Genomic DNA, 16,655 nt, shown 5'->3' on the forward strand with positions numbered 1-16,655 from the left:
TTTTTTTTTTTTTTTTTTTTTTTTTGAAACGGAGTCTCACTCTGTCATCCAGGCTGGAGTGCAGTGGCTGGATCTCAGCTCACTGCAAGCTCCGCCTCCCAGGTTCACGCCATTTTCCTGCCTCAGCCTCCCAAGTAGCTGGGACTACAGGCTCCCGCCACCTCGCCTGGCTAGTTTTTTGTATTTTTTAGTAGAGATGGAGTTTCACCGTGTTAGCCAGGATGGTCTCGCTCTCCTGACCTCGTGATCCGCCCGTCTCGGCCTCCCAAAGTGCTGGGATTACAGGCTTGAGCCACCGCGCCCGGCAGGACCTATTCTTACCATATTACTTTTTTCTTTTCTATTTTTTTTTTGTTCGTTCATTGACTTTTATTTTTCATCTTTCTTGCCTTTTCGTTGATCATTGTATTTTGCCCTTCACTGGTTTGGAAGTTATAATTTCTGTTATTTTAGGGGCAATTCTTTAGTTTTTGTTTCTGTTTTTTATTTTTTAAACTTCATATATTGAAATAATTATAGACTCATGTAAGCTGCAATATGAGAACAGAGATATTTATGTATCTATCCTCCAGCTTTCCCTGATGGCAACATTTGCATAAGTACACCACATTATCAAAAATCCTCAAATTGGTATTGTTATATAGAATTAGATAGGCTACGGTTTCACCCGTTTTGGCATGACTCATTTACATATGTGTATGTGTATAGTTCTATAACATTCATGGCTGGGTGTGGGGGTTCACGCCTGTAATCCCACCACTTTGGGAGGCTGAGGTGAGTGGATAACTTGAGGTCAGAAGTTTAAGATTGTGATGGTTAATACTGTCAGCTTGATTGAATTTAGGAATACAAAGTATTAATCCTGGGTATGTCTATGTGGACATTGCCAAAAGAGACTAACATTTGAATCAGTGGGCTGGGAAAGGCAAATCCACCCTTAATCTGGCGGGTACAACCTAATCAGCTTCCAGCAAATATAAAGCAGGCAGAAAAACATGAAAGGGAGAGATGGGCCTACTATCTTCCCAGGCTCCATCTTTCCGCCACGCTGGATGCTTCCTGCCCTTGAACATCAGACTCCAAGTTCTTCGGTTTTGTGATTCGGAACGGCTCCCCTTGCTCCTCAGCTTGCAGACGGTCTATTGTAGGACCTTGTAGTCATATAAGTTAATACTTAATAAACTCCCCTTTATAGATATATATTAATACTTAATAAACATATATATGGGAATTTATTAAATATTAACTATATATGTATACACATATATATACACACTATATGCATTTGTGTGTATATATAGTTAATACTTAATAAACTCCCATATATAATATATATATAAACTCCCCTTTATACATATATATAAAGTTAACACTTAATAAACTCCCATATATAATTAAGTATTAACCTTATGTATAGCTACATATATTATATATAGGAATTTATTAAGTATTAACTATATATATATAAAGGGGAGTTTATATATAAAATACCCTATATATATATAGGATATATACATCCTATTCTGTCCCTCTAAGAGAAACCTGACTAATACAGAGACCAACCTGGCCTTCATAGAGAAATCTCTACTAAAAATACAAAAACTAGCCAGGCACGGTGGCACACACCTGTAACCCCAGCTACTCAGAGCCGAGATCAAGCCACTGCACTCTAGCCTGGGCAACAGAATGAGATTCTCTCAAAAAAATTCATAACAAATATAAATTTGTATGATCAACACAGAAGTCAAGATACAGAACTGCTCTGTCCACAAAGGAACTCATTCATACAACCTCTTTTCAGTAGCACCACCTTCCGTACCTTCTACAACAACTACTAATCTGATTTCTGTCTCTATAGTAATGTGACTACTAAAATGTTATATAGATAGAATCATGCAGTATGCAAACTTTTGAGATTGCTTTTTTCCCCCTTGGCATCTAAACTTTGTATGTTCTGTAATTTGTTTCATTTTAATGCTGGGTAGTATTTCATTATATGGATGTGTCAGATTTTCTTTATCCATTTATTCCTTGAAAGACATTTGGGTTGTTTCCAGTTTCAGGCTATTACAAATAAACCAGTTATAAATATTTGTGTACACATTTTCATATGAATGTAACTTTTCATGTCTCTAGAATCAAAGCCCACGTATATGCTTAACATTTTAACACAAAATTAAATAAACAAATATAAGAAGACATAGATATATACACAAAGCTTAGCTTCAATCAATATTTATTTTTTCCCCAAACAAATCAATAAACTGAGTATACTAAACAGACTCTATTTTTGCTGTAATCCACTGCTACCCTCCTATTGTCTGTTATTTTAGTTCTGACTTGTTATTAAAAGCATTTTAAAATCATTACTTATTTAAATGTTACAATAGATTTTATTCATTCATTGAGCTTACTTTATTTTACAGCTTATTTCCTTCTGAAGGTTTTCTTCTCAGTGGAATATAGTTTTACTTCAAAAAGTTTGAGTAGTCCACTTTCTAAGTCCTCAAATGTCTGAAAATGCCTTTATTGAGCTCATCTCTTTTGAGTGGAAGTTGAACTATTTCAAGATTTCTCAATTTAAATTCTTCTCCCACAATATTTTCAAGATATTTTTACAATCATTTTTCTATTTCATTGTGCAAATCACAAAATTGAAGTATTGTATTTCCTTCATTTTGGGGTAGTCTATAATTTCTATTTGAATGTTTTTGGGTGTTTCTTCATGTCTATTATTTTCAAGTTTTATTTTTAATTTATTGTTATACCCCTGTTGTTTTATTTTAATCTTTTTCTTGATACACTGGGCTTTTTCAGCTGGAGAATTTGGCCATCCTCTCTTCACCCACTCCTGGCTTTGGAAAATTCTCAGACATTATTTCTTCAAATATAGATTAATTTACATTATCGCTGACATTATCTCTTTTGTCCACTCTAGGACTGCTAAGAAACAGGTCTTAGAACTTCCGAATCTATATTCCTCATCACTCTCTGCTGCCACTTTTTGAGTTTGTCTGATAATATTTACATTTTTATTTATAATCATGTTTATTACTATTAGATTTTTGTTATATTACCATTTACATTTATTTCAGATTGATAACATTTTCCTCCTTTCTCTGAGGATATTAACTTGTTAAAGTAAATAATTGATTGATCAATTCATCTTACCATGTCTAAGGATTTTACTATGTAAAACTCATTGATTCTTTTTGGGTATTAGTGTTTCTCAGCTTTTGGCTTCCCAAATGGCTTTGTTTTCAGGCTGAACTCCCTGAGCTGTGGCTGTTTTTTGTTACTGATGAGGGTGCTGAGCATGAGGCACAGCTGTGGGGATGGAGGAGCTTTAGAAGGAGGCTATATTGGGAAGCAGCTTCCAGGGCTTCCTGCCTTATGTGAAGCTTTCTGTGTCTTCTTCCATTCCTCTAGTGATTTCTTTCTTTCCTTTTTTTTTTTTCGGTGGTAGAGAGAGACATGTAGTTACACATTTTTAAAAATATCTGCTCTACCTATTCTTTGATTTGATGCAGGAGGAGAAGATTTGAGCATATGCCTCATTTTTTAAATAAGCCAAATATTTAGATATATTCACAGTAACACTGGCTTAAGCCATACTTGGCAATATAGTAAACTCTCCTTTTAATTGTATGGCTCAAGTTATAGAGACTAATCATCTCTTTTAGGATTTTTTTAGTACTAATATTTAGGCGGATTTTTAAAAATTCTAATGCATTTTAGTTTAGTAATATTATTTCTGAAAGTAATTTGAGAGTTTTTCTTCCTTAGCCTTTATTTTGTGATGATTTATCTAAGATGAAAATTATTTTCTTAAATAATCAAATAAAAATTATTTTTAAAATCTATCAGTGCTATGTGCTCTTTTTGTATACAATTACTTATTTTTTATACTTTTCCTTTAATCTTTCTTAAATTTGAATCGTCAGTTTATTATGGTGTTAATTTTGAAATGTATCTTTTTTGTTTCTAGTTTTATTTTCACCCATCGAGATTTTAGTTATTAGCATGCAGCTATGATGTGATGTGTTCTGTCTGTTGGAGATTCTGCTGGAAGGGTTAATAAGGCAATGAAGAAATCATTCCCCTTAAGCCAGGCCTTGAATTTTCAAAATCACTGTGAATTATAAAGGAGGCAGCAATAAAAGGTTTTGTTTTATCAATACATGAAGTAATTTGCCTTTACCATCATCCTAGTACCTAGAGTGCAAAACCACATTCGTTTACATACTTTGTAAAAACAAAATTTGAAGTATTAAAGGGATTATTGTTTCCATGTGAATTTCTGTTTGGCCTGAGGCTAAAATTTAGCATCTGTGGGGCTATACAGGATTTTACTAGAAGTACCAAAGAAGAAAGGCTGCCATGGCAAACATTATATTTCATTACACACAAGCATTATCAAATGTTCTCAACCTCATGGCTTACTTACCATCTCATGAAATAAAAGTAAAACATTGTGACTTTGAATCTGCTCAGTATAATTATATGTTCTGTGTATGAAATGGTATTATGCCTTTGAACAATAGAAAAAGTGACTTTTTATGCCATGTTAAGGAACGAGCAAATTCAAAGAGGTTTTGTTAGGGAAATATATTTCAGAAATGAATAACTCAGAGGAAAGAACATAAGGTTTATACCAAATATTTAATCTTACATAATGGCTACACATTGGTGATGATTATGTATGTTAAATCATTATGTTAATAATATTCATAGTAGTATGTTTCTTTATTATTGTTGTGGGTCTATTAAATGTCAGGAAGAAAGGACATTACTCAAGTATTTTCAATACTGCCTGACTCAAATGAAAACCGAAACCAAAATCAAAAACCAAAAAGAGGTAGGGAGTAATTTAGTCCAATTTGAAAAGTAGCAACAAGAGCATACATTCAGATATTTCTGGTTGATAGATTTGAACGGTTTGATGGAGTCTTCCTCTTCTTGATTTTCATTTTCCGTTATATTTGTATCCTTTTCTTGTTCTAGGCAATGTTGTTAAAATAACTTATCATCTTGTTTGTATAGCTTCTAGTAATTTAAGAAAATTTAAATTGCTTTAGTTGTAACAGATCCAAACTCCAATTTATCATGTTTTATGAGATTTATGATCAATTATCAATTATTTATTTAATCAACCTGGGATGAGAAATAATTTCCCAAAATATAATTAAAATGCCACATCATTTATTAGTATAATATATGTGATGTTAACTTTATTAATTAAGAAATATTGAAGTGGAAAATTAAAAGATTTTTAATTTTCCCCTAGTTATATCTCCCAGTTTACACAATAAGATCAAAATAGTACTGAAAGTATTTGGCCTATACCATGCAATTTCAAGGTTTATATCCCACAGGGTCCACATTTAGAGCATCTTCTATGTTGACTTTGTGGGGGAACATTCTAAAATCTGGTGACAAATGAAAATCCTTGAGATGTAACAGTTAATTTGAATATCTACACTGAAAAAGTGTTGCCTTCTATTTTCTTTGACCATCTCTCCTGCCTCTTTGTTTTAATGCCATATTCTCTCCATTGATATTCTGAAGCATAATGACTTTAACCATGCACATAACTCAACCCAAATCTGTCTTGGAGGATCTGCTCTGTTTCTGGAGCTCCAAGCAGTGCTACATGTCGTCACTCCGGTTTTCCACCTCTTCCTCTAACTTAGTATGATACAAACTGAACTGATTGTCTTCTCTAGACCTGCTACTATCTGTGATCTTGGACAGATAACTTCAACTACCTCAGTGCCACCATCTATCATGAGGTTAAATAGGATAAAACCGGCAATATGCATAGAAATGTGTATGGAGATGCTCAGTAATTGTTTGCTCTTCCAACTCTTCTGTCCCTGAATGCTTCTCTCAAAGTTTTCTATTTGCATTTTCCATTTCTGTCAAGGGAAGCTCTATCTAATCATCAAATAATCATTTTTCAGTTTGTTCTTTTCCTTGCTTCCCACATCAAATGTATGAACTCTCTTAAGACTTTTTCTTTTCCTTTTTTTTTTTAATCCTAACCGTCTGTGTTCTAGGTTGGAATCTAATTGCATGGGTCATGATTTTTAGCCGGCTTTTATTGTTCTCCCTGACCCCTGGCACTTTTTTTCTTAATTCATTCTTATACATTGCTTGGAAAAAAACTTCTTGAAATGTAGTCCTATTGTGTCCTTCCTCTACTAATAAATTTTCAAGGGGGATTCCCCAATATCTACAAAATAAAATTCACCTTACAATGTTTTAGATTTAGGACCCTTAGTAATGGGGAATCTAGGCATCTCTCTTTTTCTTTCTTGCCGACTCTTTGGAAACCTCCCCTGCTCCCTACATTAAACTGCTTTGATTGCACATATACATCACGTATTTTCGTTTCTCAGTCTTTATTTATGCTCCTCTCTGCCTCAGGGCCTCAGAATGTTTTTCCCATTCCCATACATCAAAAATCAAACCTATATTTTAAAGGTGCAGCTCAGAGCCTTCCTTTCTTCCAGTGACTTCAAGTCACTTCAAGTGATCCAATCACTTCTTCACCTAACTTTCCACTTTACTTGTATGTTTCACTACCTTCTGCCTTAATTACGTGTCTTCTTGCTCTGTTAATCTTTAAGAGCCTTGATGGCAGAATCTTTATCTTCTTCATGTTGGTACCTACCCAGGGATTGTAAATAAATAGTTTCATTTAGAACTTTATAACTATTTGCTGAATAAATAAATAGATATAAACAAAATGCCAGCAACACTTGGGGAAAAGTTTTGGTAAGCAGAATTTCTAACAACACTTGGTAAATATAAAGCATCTCTTTAGAGGTTCATGTTTGGTTTATTTACATATTCCAGTGAATGAATTATGAAATTTAAAATTTCCTGACCCTTACATGAAGCAGTATATTGTTTTTGTGATCTTTTCTGTCTTGAATCCTTCTGATTATATGAAGAAATAAATATAAAGAAATGAGAAATAAATAAGGATGAGATGTTGCCACTAATATTTTCCTTTCTTGTTTTTTACAATTGTTTTCCTAATTTTACGTGGTCAGTGCTAAACATTGAACAACTTATCCCTAGAACACAATGGAGAATATATTACTGAACTTCTTTAAAACATTATTAATTTATTCTCATCCTGTTTACATTCCTCTGAATATATAAAAGAATTCTTGTGGATATGAAAATTTAGGTTGTTTCAGAGGCTGCTTGAGAATATGTTGAAACTTTTGATAACATGGAGGAAAACTGTGAGAGGTACAAAAATAAATTTCTAAGAGAATCATTATAATCCTTTTTTCTCCAAGAATCACTGTCACCATCCCCGTTATAATAATCTTGTAGCCATTACTAGGCAGATATCTAAAAGGCTTTAACAATGGGACATTTACTCTCACAATGCACCTTGGGATTGGTGCATATATTTTGATTTTTTAATTAAATTCAGCCGCTAAGAGACTTACCCAAAGTCACAAATTAATAACAGAGTTACGGCAAGAACTCATGAACCCACATGACTAGCTCTAGTATATTAGTCACTAAATAACTTTATTGTTGTGTCAGTGTTTAATTAAAAAGTTGTATGTTGCAATTTGATACTTGGTGCAGTACTTCAGGTATAGTATAGGTCCTGATTTGCTCTAGGTTCTGACTTTTGTGTGGTTGTAAGAAAATAACTTCAATTTTATAATCTTCAAGAATGTGATATTGTTCCCCAATGGCTTCCCATGTTTACTAAGTGTAGAGTATTATGAGACAATGTGGTAGATTGTATTTTCCAATATGACTGTAACAACATCTCACATTCTCAAGCTCTTAAGCAATGCAACTTGACCAATTCCTCGTCAGAAACGGAAGCCTAATTCTGCTCCCCTGAAATGTAGACTGGCAGCTGATAGATGCAAATATCTCCTTTCCCACGCTAGATGGAATGCTCTAGGATGAAGTTTATCTGGCTATGCAGAAGACAGTTGCATAAGATCTCAGTTACATTTAGCCATGATCAGTTTGAAAAAAACAGTGACATAATATCTCTGCTGCCATATTTCATTCCTCTTGTCCTTCTTTCCTGTTGCCTGGGATTGCATTTCTTTATATAATAGCATATGTGTCTGTTCTGCTTTCTGGGAAGTCCATTATAATATACACAGAGAGGATAAATTTCTTGATTTTAGGCCTCTTGACAAAACCACAAAGACTTATCATTGTATACTGGGAAGGGAAATCGAACTATTGTCAAAAAAATTAAAATATTAGTCAGTCTAGAAACTCAGGACAATGATGTGTGCTGAGTGATTGCTAGGCCAAAGTAGCAAAACAGCAGTGGTGTTGCAGCAAAGAACTAGCTTAATTATTGCAAGGCAGCTGAGTGGAAGGACTGGAGGTATTTCTCAAATCTACTTCCTCCAGAGTTCTGAGGCTAGGGTTTGTAAAAATAATCTCAGGGTCCTAGGGAATGGATACTGCTGATTGGTTGGGGATGAAATTATAGGACTGTCCAAATGGTCTTCGCAGGCTGAGTCAGTTTCTGGGTGAGGGGGTCACAGGACCAATTGAGTCAGTTCCTTCATACGATTCATGGATCCCAGTGAGGTCAGATAAGGTTGCCTTAATGCAAAAGTCTAAAAAAAATCTCTGAAAGACCAATCTTACGTTTTACAAAAGCAATCTTATCTATAGGAGTAATTGGGAAAAAGTCCACAATCTTGTGACCTCTGGCTAAATGAGTCCTAAGCAGTAAGCAAGCTAGGGAAGGATGGTTGGTTATTGCCTAAATATGCATAGGCCTTAGCAGAATCCAGCCCTCTCTCATAATTCTAACTCTGTGGCTTTTTATTAGTTTTACAATTGTGGTTTCAGTCCTCGAACAAGGAATGGAGGTAATTTCTCCCAACAAAGAATGGGATGATAGCTACTGACATCCTTGCTTTAAGTTTAAACCGTAAACTAAATTTCTCCTATAGTCAGTTTGGCCCATGCTCAGGAATGAGCCAGGGCAGTTGGCTTGTGAGGTTAGAAGCAAGATAGAGTCAGTTATGTCTGAATTCTCTCACTGTTACAATTTTTGCAAAGGCGGTTTCAGTTGGTGGGACCTAAGATAAGATTGCCTGAGGACCACTAACTTTCAAAAGACTTAAGGGACAAGCATTGGAAGAAGAGATCGCTTTTATGGTAAAGGATTAGTTGGAATGGTGGGAGACACCCAGGTGGGAGTAACAATCTGGGAGCAGAGGTCCAATGATGCAGACATACAGCAAGATGAGGAATGAGAAGTCTCCATTGGAATTGGTCCTGGAAACTTATCCAGACACCAATATACATTGCAGAAAGCAATCTCTAAAAGATGGCTAAGGTTATTTCAAAGTAAAGCCAAATAAAACGTAATCAAGCCACTCCCACATGCTGGTACTTTGTGATCACCTCTAATGGATTGTTTGTTACTAATAGGCTAATAGAAAAATTCTAGAATTTGTGAACTGAAAGTGAACTTGAAGAGGCTTATTGACAAAACAAGAGTAAAGGAACATTCCAGTCTCATGACTCATTAGAACTGGAATCCAGGTCTCCTGGTTCTTATTTACATGTCCCTTGAGGTCATACAGATCTTGAGATGAACAAGTCTATTTCATTTGTCCTGTAAGTCCAGTTTATGCCAATGCTTAGCACCTAGAAAATGTGTAATGACTGTTTATTGAATTAATAAATAGCTGTGACCACACTGTGAATGTTTAAAGCAAGATGCTCTCTTGTTCTACTTAAACATGTACTTATCAATGCAAGAAATAGAAGAACATATTTTCTATAAAATAATCATAGTATTACATTAAGAATGGTTTCTTGCTGTCAGAAAGATTTTCATAAGTATAAAATCAACACTATGTTCTGTAAAATTGCTGAGGAAGTCAAAGAAATGAAAAGAAAAATATGACATATACATATCTTCTTTTAAAAATTATTTTTGAAGATTCAAGTTTTTGAGAGATGACCAAGTTTAACATCAATGGTTAAGGGTGTCATGGTTTAATTACTGGAAATGTTGATGGGCCCATCATTTAGGTGGGGTCGGTAAGCAAAGTTCCTAAGTACGAGACGTTTTCAAATTTTGTCAGAACACTTACTCATACTCAAAGTATGTTTGAATTACTCATACTGTAGGGCTCCCTGACAAAGCAATCTGAATACTGTATAATCCAGCAGGAAAATCAAAGTTGTCAAGGACTGTGTGTCTATAATAATGTCAAACCACATGATTAGGAAGATCTCTAGGGATACTAAAGTTTTAAAAAATTATCGAATACTAAAAGTCTCTTAATAAATATTATCTATAGGTAAATTATTTAAAAAATTTTAAAACTATAATGGTGGTTCAAGTGTCTGCCATACAGGTAGGAACTATCAAATAAGTAGACTTAGACTTTTATCCAACGATAATGGATGCTCCAGAGTTCTTGTAAAGTGAATATACTATACTTTGATAATGACACATCTATTTTGTCCCTCACTCAGAGATTATTCACTTTTCTTTGATACACAATTTAAATAAGACCTAAGGCCACCAATTATGAAGGATGCTGGAAAACTTTATATATATATACACACATATATACGTATATATACATGTGTATATATATACGTATATATGTGTGTGTGTGTATATATATATATGAAGTGATTAAATAATAGATGAAATGTAACATATCAAGAAGCTTAGAAGAATGAAATACCCCTATAATCACCTGAAAAATAATGGTGGTCCATAGGCATTCACGATACAGGTGAAAAGCCCAAAGAAACTGTGAACCTTGAGATCCTAACTCTAAGTAAAACAGAATATAAGATTTCCTTATCAGGGTCTCCAATTATCCAAACAAAGTCAAGTATATTATTTCTATTCATAAGACTTTATAGAAATACATAAGACATTTTAAAAATAGTTTCATCCAAAATGACCTGATTAAAAAGAGAGTTTTAATATTCATAGAAAATCTATTTAACCAGAAAAATAAGTAGCAAAATTGACAAGAATTTGGTTAATTAGGGTTTTATTTCATATATTTATAAATACATATTATTCATTAAACATAATTTCTTCCATTGTAGGAAACTCAGTAACTCTTTTCTGGATTCAATGTTAATATAGCTACTATAAAAATATCTTAACCATAATTTGTTAAAAACATAAAATGGTATAATGGACTTTTTTATCTCTTTTTAGATAATATTTAACTTAAAATCTACCCTCCAAGGAAGGTTAAAGGCATAAACAAATATAAATTTACTACATTAGTGATTAAAATATAAGGCCTTCAAGGGATGTACAGTTATGGAGGACTCAGTTCTTTCCTTGTAAATTCATGCAAATTGAAATTTGCAGAATATTTGGTATGCAAAATCTGGAAAATGTCGGTATGAATAAGCCTGGTCAATTGTTGATTCAACTTTCTAATGGATTTACTATTTTTTTTCTCTGTGGATTCTCTTTGTCTGTTCTAATATTTACTTCATCGCTATGATAGAGACGAATGGGTTCCCAAGTGCCCAGGGTTTCTAAGTTTGCTTTTGAACTAAACTGACAGTTACGCACTCAGTGGAAATAACTTTCAAGAAAAGATAATGGAAGCTCTTGTCTAAAAAGTGGGAAATTACCAGTGTTTACATAATTTAAAATACATTTCTTCTCTATGGATTTCTACTTAAAGCTCATAATGGAGTATTTCCTTTTAGTGGTTTTCCAGAATCATTGAATTATATTAGGTTAATTGTTTTTAATTTTAAAGTAGAAATAACATCCTCCCATGTATAGATAAATCAATAATTTTTAAATTTCTTGAATATTCATTAAAATATGTCAGATGAATCAATCGTTCTTTCCCAAGTTTTTTTTTTTTTTTTTAGCAATTTGTTAATACAGATACTAGGTTGTATCCAGTCTGTTTAAGAATGCATATTCTTAATTTCCTCATTTTAATGATGATAAAAACTTCATACCTGAAATTTATGTTTTCATTTCAACTTTAAAACCTCCCTCTAGGTCAAACACAAAGAACTACGCTGCATTTTGGAGGGATAGTTTAAGTGCAGAAAGAGCACTTTCTGAGCAGCATTAATATTTAAAAAGAAAATGAATTCAATAGAACAAAAAACAATATCAGAGTGTTTTGCAATCAATAAAAATTATTTTGTAAATTTTATTTCCGATATGTTCATATTTCTGTCTGTGTGTGTATATGTGCATGTACTAAGTCACAATATAAAATGTATTTCTTATTGTGGGTTGTGGTCCAAGTGTTTGAATGTTCCCCGTCTTTTAAAAATGCCTACACATAATAGGTAAGTGAGAAAGGATAGTGTTAGCAGAGAGAAAGAAGCAGCAGCATAGAGCAATGTCAAACAAAGAAGAAAAGCATGATACACAGAATGGGCAAAAATATCAAACGAAATAGCAGTAAGTGCCTCATGTTTAACTGAGATCTTACACAAAGCCATCAGACTTGACAGAAAAAAGATTTCTGGTGTTAGTGAAGCATGCAATTCTACTTGGGTGTTGTATGTAACAGCCAGATTTTTTGAAGAAATGGGACTGATAGAATAATTATGTCATCAGGTGTAAGTGATTTATTCAAAGATTTCCAAATAAAACAGAAAGAAAATGAATAATATTTAAAGACATGGCATGATCAAGGAAAAGTGTGCAAAATGGTAGAAAATTGGGTTTATTTGAAAGAGGTGGTTGGATTTGAACATCTGAAGAACCAAATGATAAATATAAAGGTAGAGTCGAGTCCTGTGTTGCTGAAAGCAAAGGTGGATTTTACTGTTGTGCAGTTACCAGAGATAGACAATGAGCAGAGAAGTGGAAGAAGGCTCAAATCAGAGGAAGCATTGTTAGAAATATATAAATTTCACAGTTTTTAGGGGTCAGGAAGAAATTATATTTTTTAGATTTCAAAGCTGCTATTTGAAAGGTGTTCCAAATAGAGCATATTAATCATTTGGGTTATATATAATCAGTCTTCATTATTCTCAACTTCTTTATTTGTGAATTTGACTACTTGCTAAATTCTTTGTAACCCCAAAATCAATACCCTTGGCACTTGTGTGGTCATTTGCAGATACGTGTAGTGTGGCAAAAACTTTGAGATGTTCAATGCACATGTTCCCACCCAAGGTTAAACAAGACAATGCTTTGCCCTCTTATTTCAGATCTCATGACGTGAACAAGCATATTTTTGGCAGCCTATTTAGTGGCATGTTTTTTTCCCATTTTAGTGCTTTTTGTTGGTGATTCCACTGTTTGAAATGGCCCCATCATAGGGCCAAAGTGCTGTCTAGTTTTCCTAAGTGCAAGAAGGCTGCGATGTGTCTTACAGAAAAAAAATAAGTGTGTTGGACAAGCATGAGTCCTGTTGCCTATGAGTTCAGTGTTAATGAGTCAGCAGCATATTTTAAATAAGGTGTGTTTCAACAAAAGCATGAATAAAACAAGGTTATATGTTGATTTATTAATGGAAATGTTGCAACCAGCTGCTGTGGAAACCTAACCCAGTATTTCCCCTAGAAGCAATGGTTCAATGTTTGTTAATTTAGTGTTGACAGTGGCTTTATAGAGCATAAACTAGTGGGATTGACAAAATTTGTGTCTTTTATTGTTCATTGTGATTTGTGAAATGTGATTAAAATAAGCTTGGTACTAAAATTTAAAATCCTTAGGACATCAGGAAGATTCTATTCTTGAGCGTATTGCTTCCGACATATCAGGAGACAGTACATGCATTAAAAATAGCACACAAACACCTAAGCAATGTGGCCTCTCCTTGTATAAAAGTCAAGGACGTGAACTAGGGGAAAGGAGGCCAAAAGAACTTTCATGGTTTTTATTACTTTTTATTTCAATAGCTTTTAGGGTACAAGTGGTTTTTGGTTACATAGATGAATTATTTAGTGGTGAATTCTGAGATTTTGGTGCACCCATCACCTGAGTAGTATACATTGTACCTAATGTGTAGTAGTTTTGTATCCCCAGGGATCCTCCCACTCTTCCCCTTCTGAGTCTCTAAAGTCCACTGTATCACTCTGTATGCCTTTGCGTACTCATAGCTTAGCTCCCACTTATAAGTGAGCACATACAGTCTTGGTTTTCCACTCCTGTGGTACTTCACTTAGAATAATGGTCTCCAGCTCCATCCAAGTTGCTGCCATGCCAATTTCTGCATATAACCAGCCTCTTCACTAATAGTTCCTGATTTTTTTTTTGGAGAAAGAAGAGTAGAAGAGAAATTAAACTAGAATTTAAGAATTAAATGACAACTTAAACTTTATCTGAGAAGTTTCTGAATCCTCAGCACTTATAGAAAGGGAAAAACAACAGGACTAAAAACAACAGAACTCAAATTTCAGTTTGAGTTCAATAATTTTTTGAAACATATTTATTTTTATAATGGTGCTAACACTTTAGATCTAACATGAAGAAAACATTTAATATTCTAAAGAATAAGTAGATAATTTTGTATATTTTTGTTATTTGGCACCATTTAGAATTTGAAATTTGAGATACAGGGAAATGGGGACTATTCCCATAGTCCTTGTGTGTAACTACAGAAACTAAGCTGGATAAAATCAATAATGTTTTCTTGAAAAGTTGATAATTACATATGAGAAGTGAATGATTTGGAAGAAATAAAGAAGAGGCCTGGGGAAACGTTTAGAGAACACCCTTCTCTAACGCATGTGAGGAGAAAGAGACATAAAGGAAGGGAAATTGGAACTAAATTGTAGCAGGAGAAACCAAATAAAGTGTGACAAAAGTATGGATACCTTAGCCTAATTGAAGCTATAATAAAACTTTCTTTGGTATGAAATCACTTTTTTTCTTTTCATCAGGCCCCAACAAAGATTATCAGAATCTGTGTAAATCAATAGCACCGCTGAGTAGAAATTCAGGTGCTGAAGTAAATATGGATTCTGGTTAGGGTAGTTTAACTAAAACCCTTTTTCATCTTGTCTGCTGAGACTGAAAATCTTTTTAAAAGTTTTATATCTGCCTTTGATTTAAGATGTTAAGATGCCTCAAAATCACCTCATTCTCATTGTACATTTCTGTGGATTTAAGAGATTAAGGCGAATTAGTTCTGATAACAGGGCGTAACTTGAAAAAGCTTGAAAAAGGATCCCAAGTCAATCCATTATAAGATTTCATCACATTTATCTTTTACTGTTTCCTTTAGAAATGTATTACAGTAACGCATTTTGTAAAGAAAAATGGGAACAAGTAGGCTGAAACCCTGCATTGGTCATTTATTCTATCATAGGAGTGTCAGTAAATTAATTTCACTGAATAAAACAAGGTTTTATTATATATTATATTTATATTATAATGTATAATTATGTTATGTATTATACATTATAATATTTATAAATTATAATTATATAATATTTATATATTAAAGGTTTTATGGTTGTTTTATGGCCATGTCTTATTAAAAAATGTTTAAATAAATCATAGAAAAGATAAGTAGGCATTGCATTATACCTTTCTAGCCATGACCATAAATAGTTATTGTATAGCAATTATTCAGCATATCATACATGAATCTATAAGCCTTTTTGAAAGAGTTTTCAGAAGATTGTCAGATTAAATATTTTTCAATTGTTTACCTAGATATTAATAACCATAGCTTGTTAAATCATTCTGTTGCATCCAGAAGGTAATTATCCTTCATAGTAATTTTAGATAGGTAGCAATTCCACTGTGACTTTCCCAGAGGTTCTCTATTTCATCTTAATTCAAAATGTCAGAATAGACCTCAATTGATAGAGACAATTCAGAAGTAAATGATGGATAAACATAAATTCTTATTTAAAAACGCTTCAGAGGCACATATATACATATGTAACAAACCTGCACGTTATGCACATGTACCCTAGAACTTAAAGTATAATAAAAAAAAAAAATTAAAAAAAAAATTAGTATTTATGTGTAAATTAAGATTTGAGGTTTGGAAGGTGTTCCTGCATCATAACATGAATTCTCCAGTTCTAGGCACTTGAGCTTGATTTCCAAGATGTTTTTCAACTCTCAGAGTCTTCCAGGTTACTGACAAGAAACCAAAGCCCAGAGAAGTTAAGTGATAAAATCAGGAATGAACAGTTAATTATTGGCAGGGCCCATTGATTCTGACTTTTATTCTTGCATTCTTTCTTTTATACTATATTGGTATAATAAACGGTTTAAGTATAAAAAAATAAAAAATAAAAAAAAAACGCTTCAGAAATAATTTGCTATTTGATTTGAACTTTAATTGATAATACTCATGTGGCATCTAAATTATAAGAGAAACTTGGTTTTCTTGTAAACTGAAATATTTTAAAGTGACCTTATACAAATACATTTAGATTTCATGTCACTATTTTCTTTCTTGGTAGTGATGATGGTGTTGGTATATCCTTTAAATTTTGCCAAAATATTTACATGATTCAATTTCCAAACATGAAACAGACTTTCATTTTTTAACAGTTTGCACTGACCATAAAAGTAATAACTCATTGACCATCCTTCTTGCCTAGGCTAGTTGCAGAGAAAATGGACCATCTTGGAGGATAGGACCTACAATTTGGAACCTAGTGGGGAGACAATCTACTCAAGCCAT

The 16,655-nt window shown here is 33.3% G+C and overlaps 2 protein-coding genes across 2 annotated transcripts in view; both read left to right on the top strand.

Annotated features, from left to right (window-relative positions):
• MARCHF1 (membrane associated ring-CH-type finger 1) overlaps positions 1–16,655 on the top strand; it is an 827,429-nt gene that overhangs the window by 129,414 nt on the left and 681,360 nt on the right. The window lies entirely within an intron of this gene.
• The window catches only part of ANP32C (acidic nuclear phosphoprotein 32 family member C), a 37,188-nt gene continuing 33,238 nt past the window's right edge, over positions 12,706–16,655 (top strand). The window contains 1 exon segment of the mRNA XM_026446705.1: positions 12,706–12,893. Within this exon segment, the coding sequence (XP_026302490.1) occupies positions 12,706–12,893 (188 nt within the window).

The sequence above is a fragment of the Piliocolobus tephrosceles genome, chromosome 3, assembly GCF_002776525.5.
Source record: "Piliocolobus tephrosceles isolate RC106 chromosome 3, ASM277652v3, whole genome shotgun sequence".
Lineage (NCBI taxonomy): Eukaryota > Metazoa > Chordata > Mammalia > Primates > Cercopithecidae > Piliocolobus > Piliocolobus tephrosceles.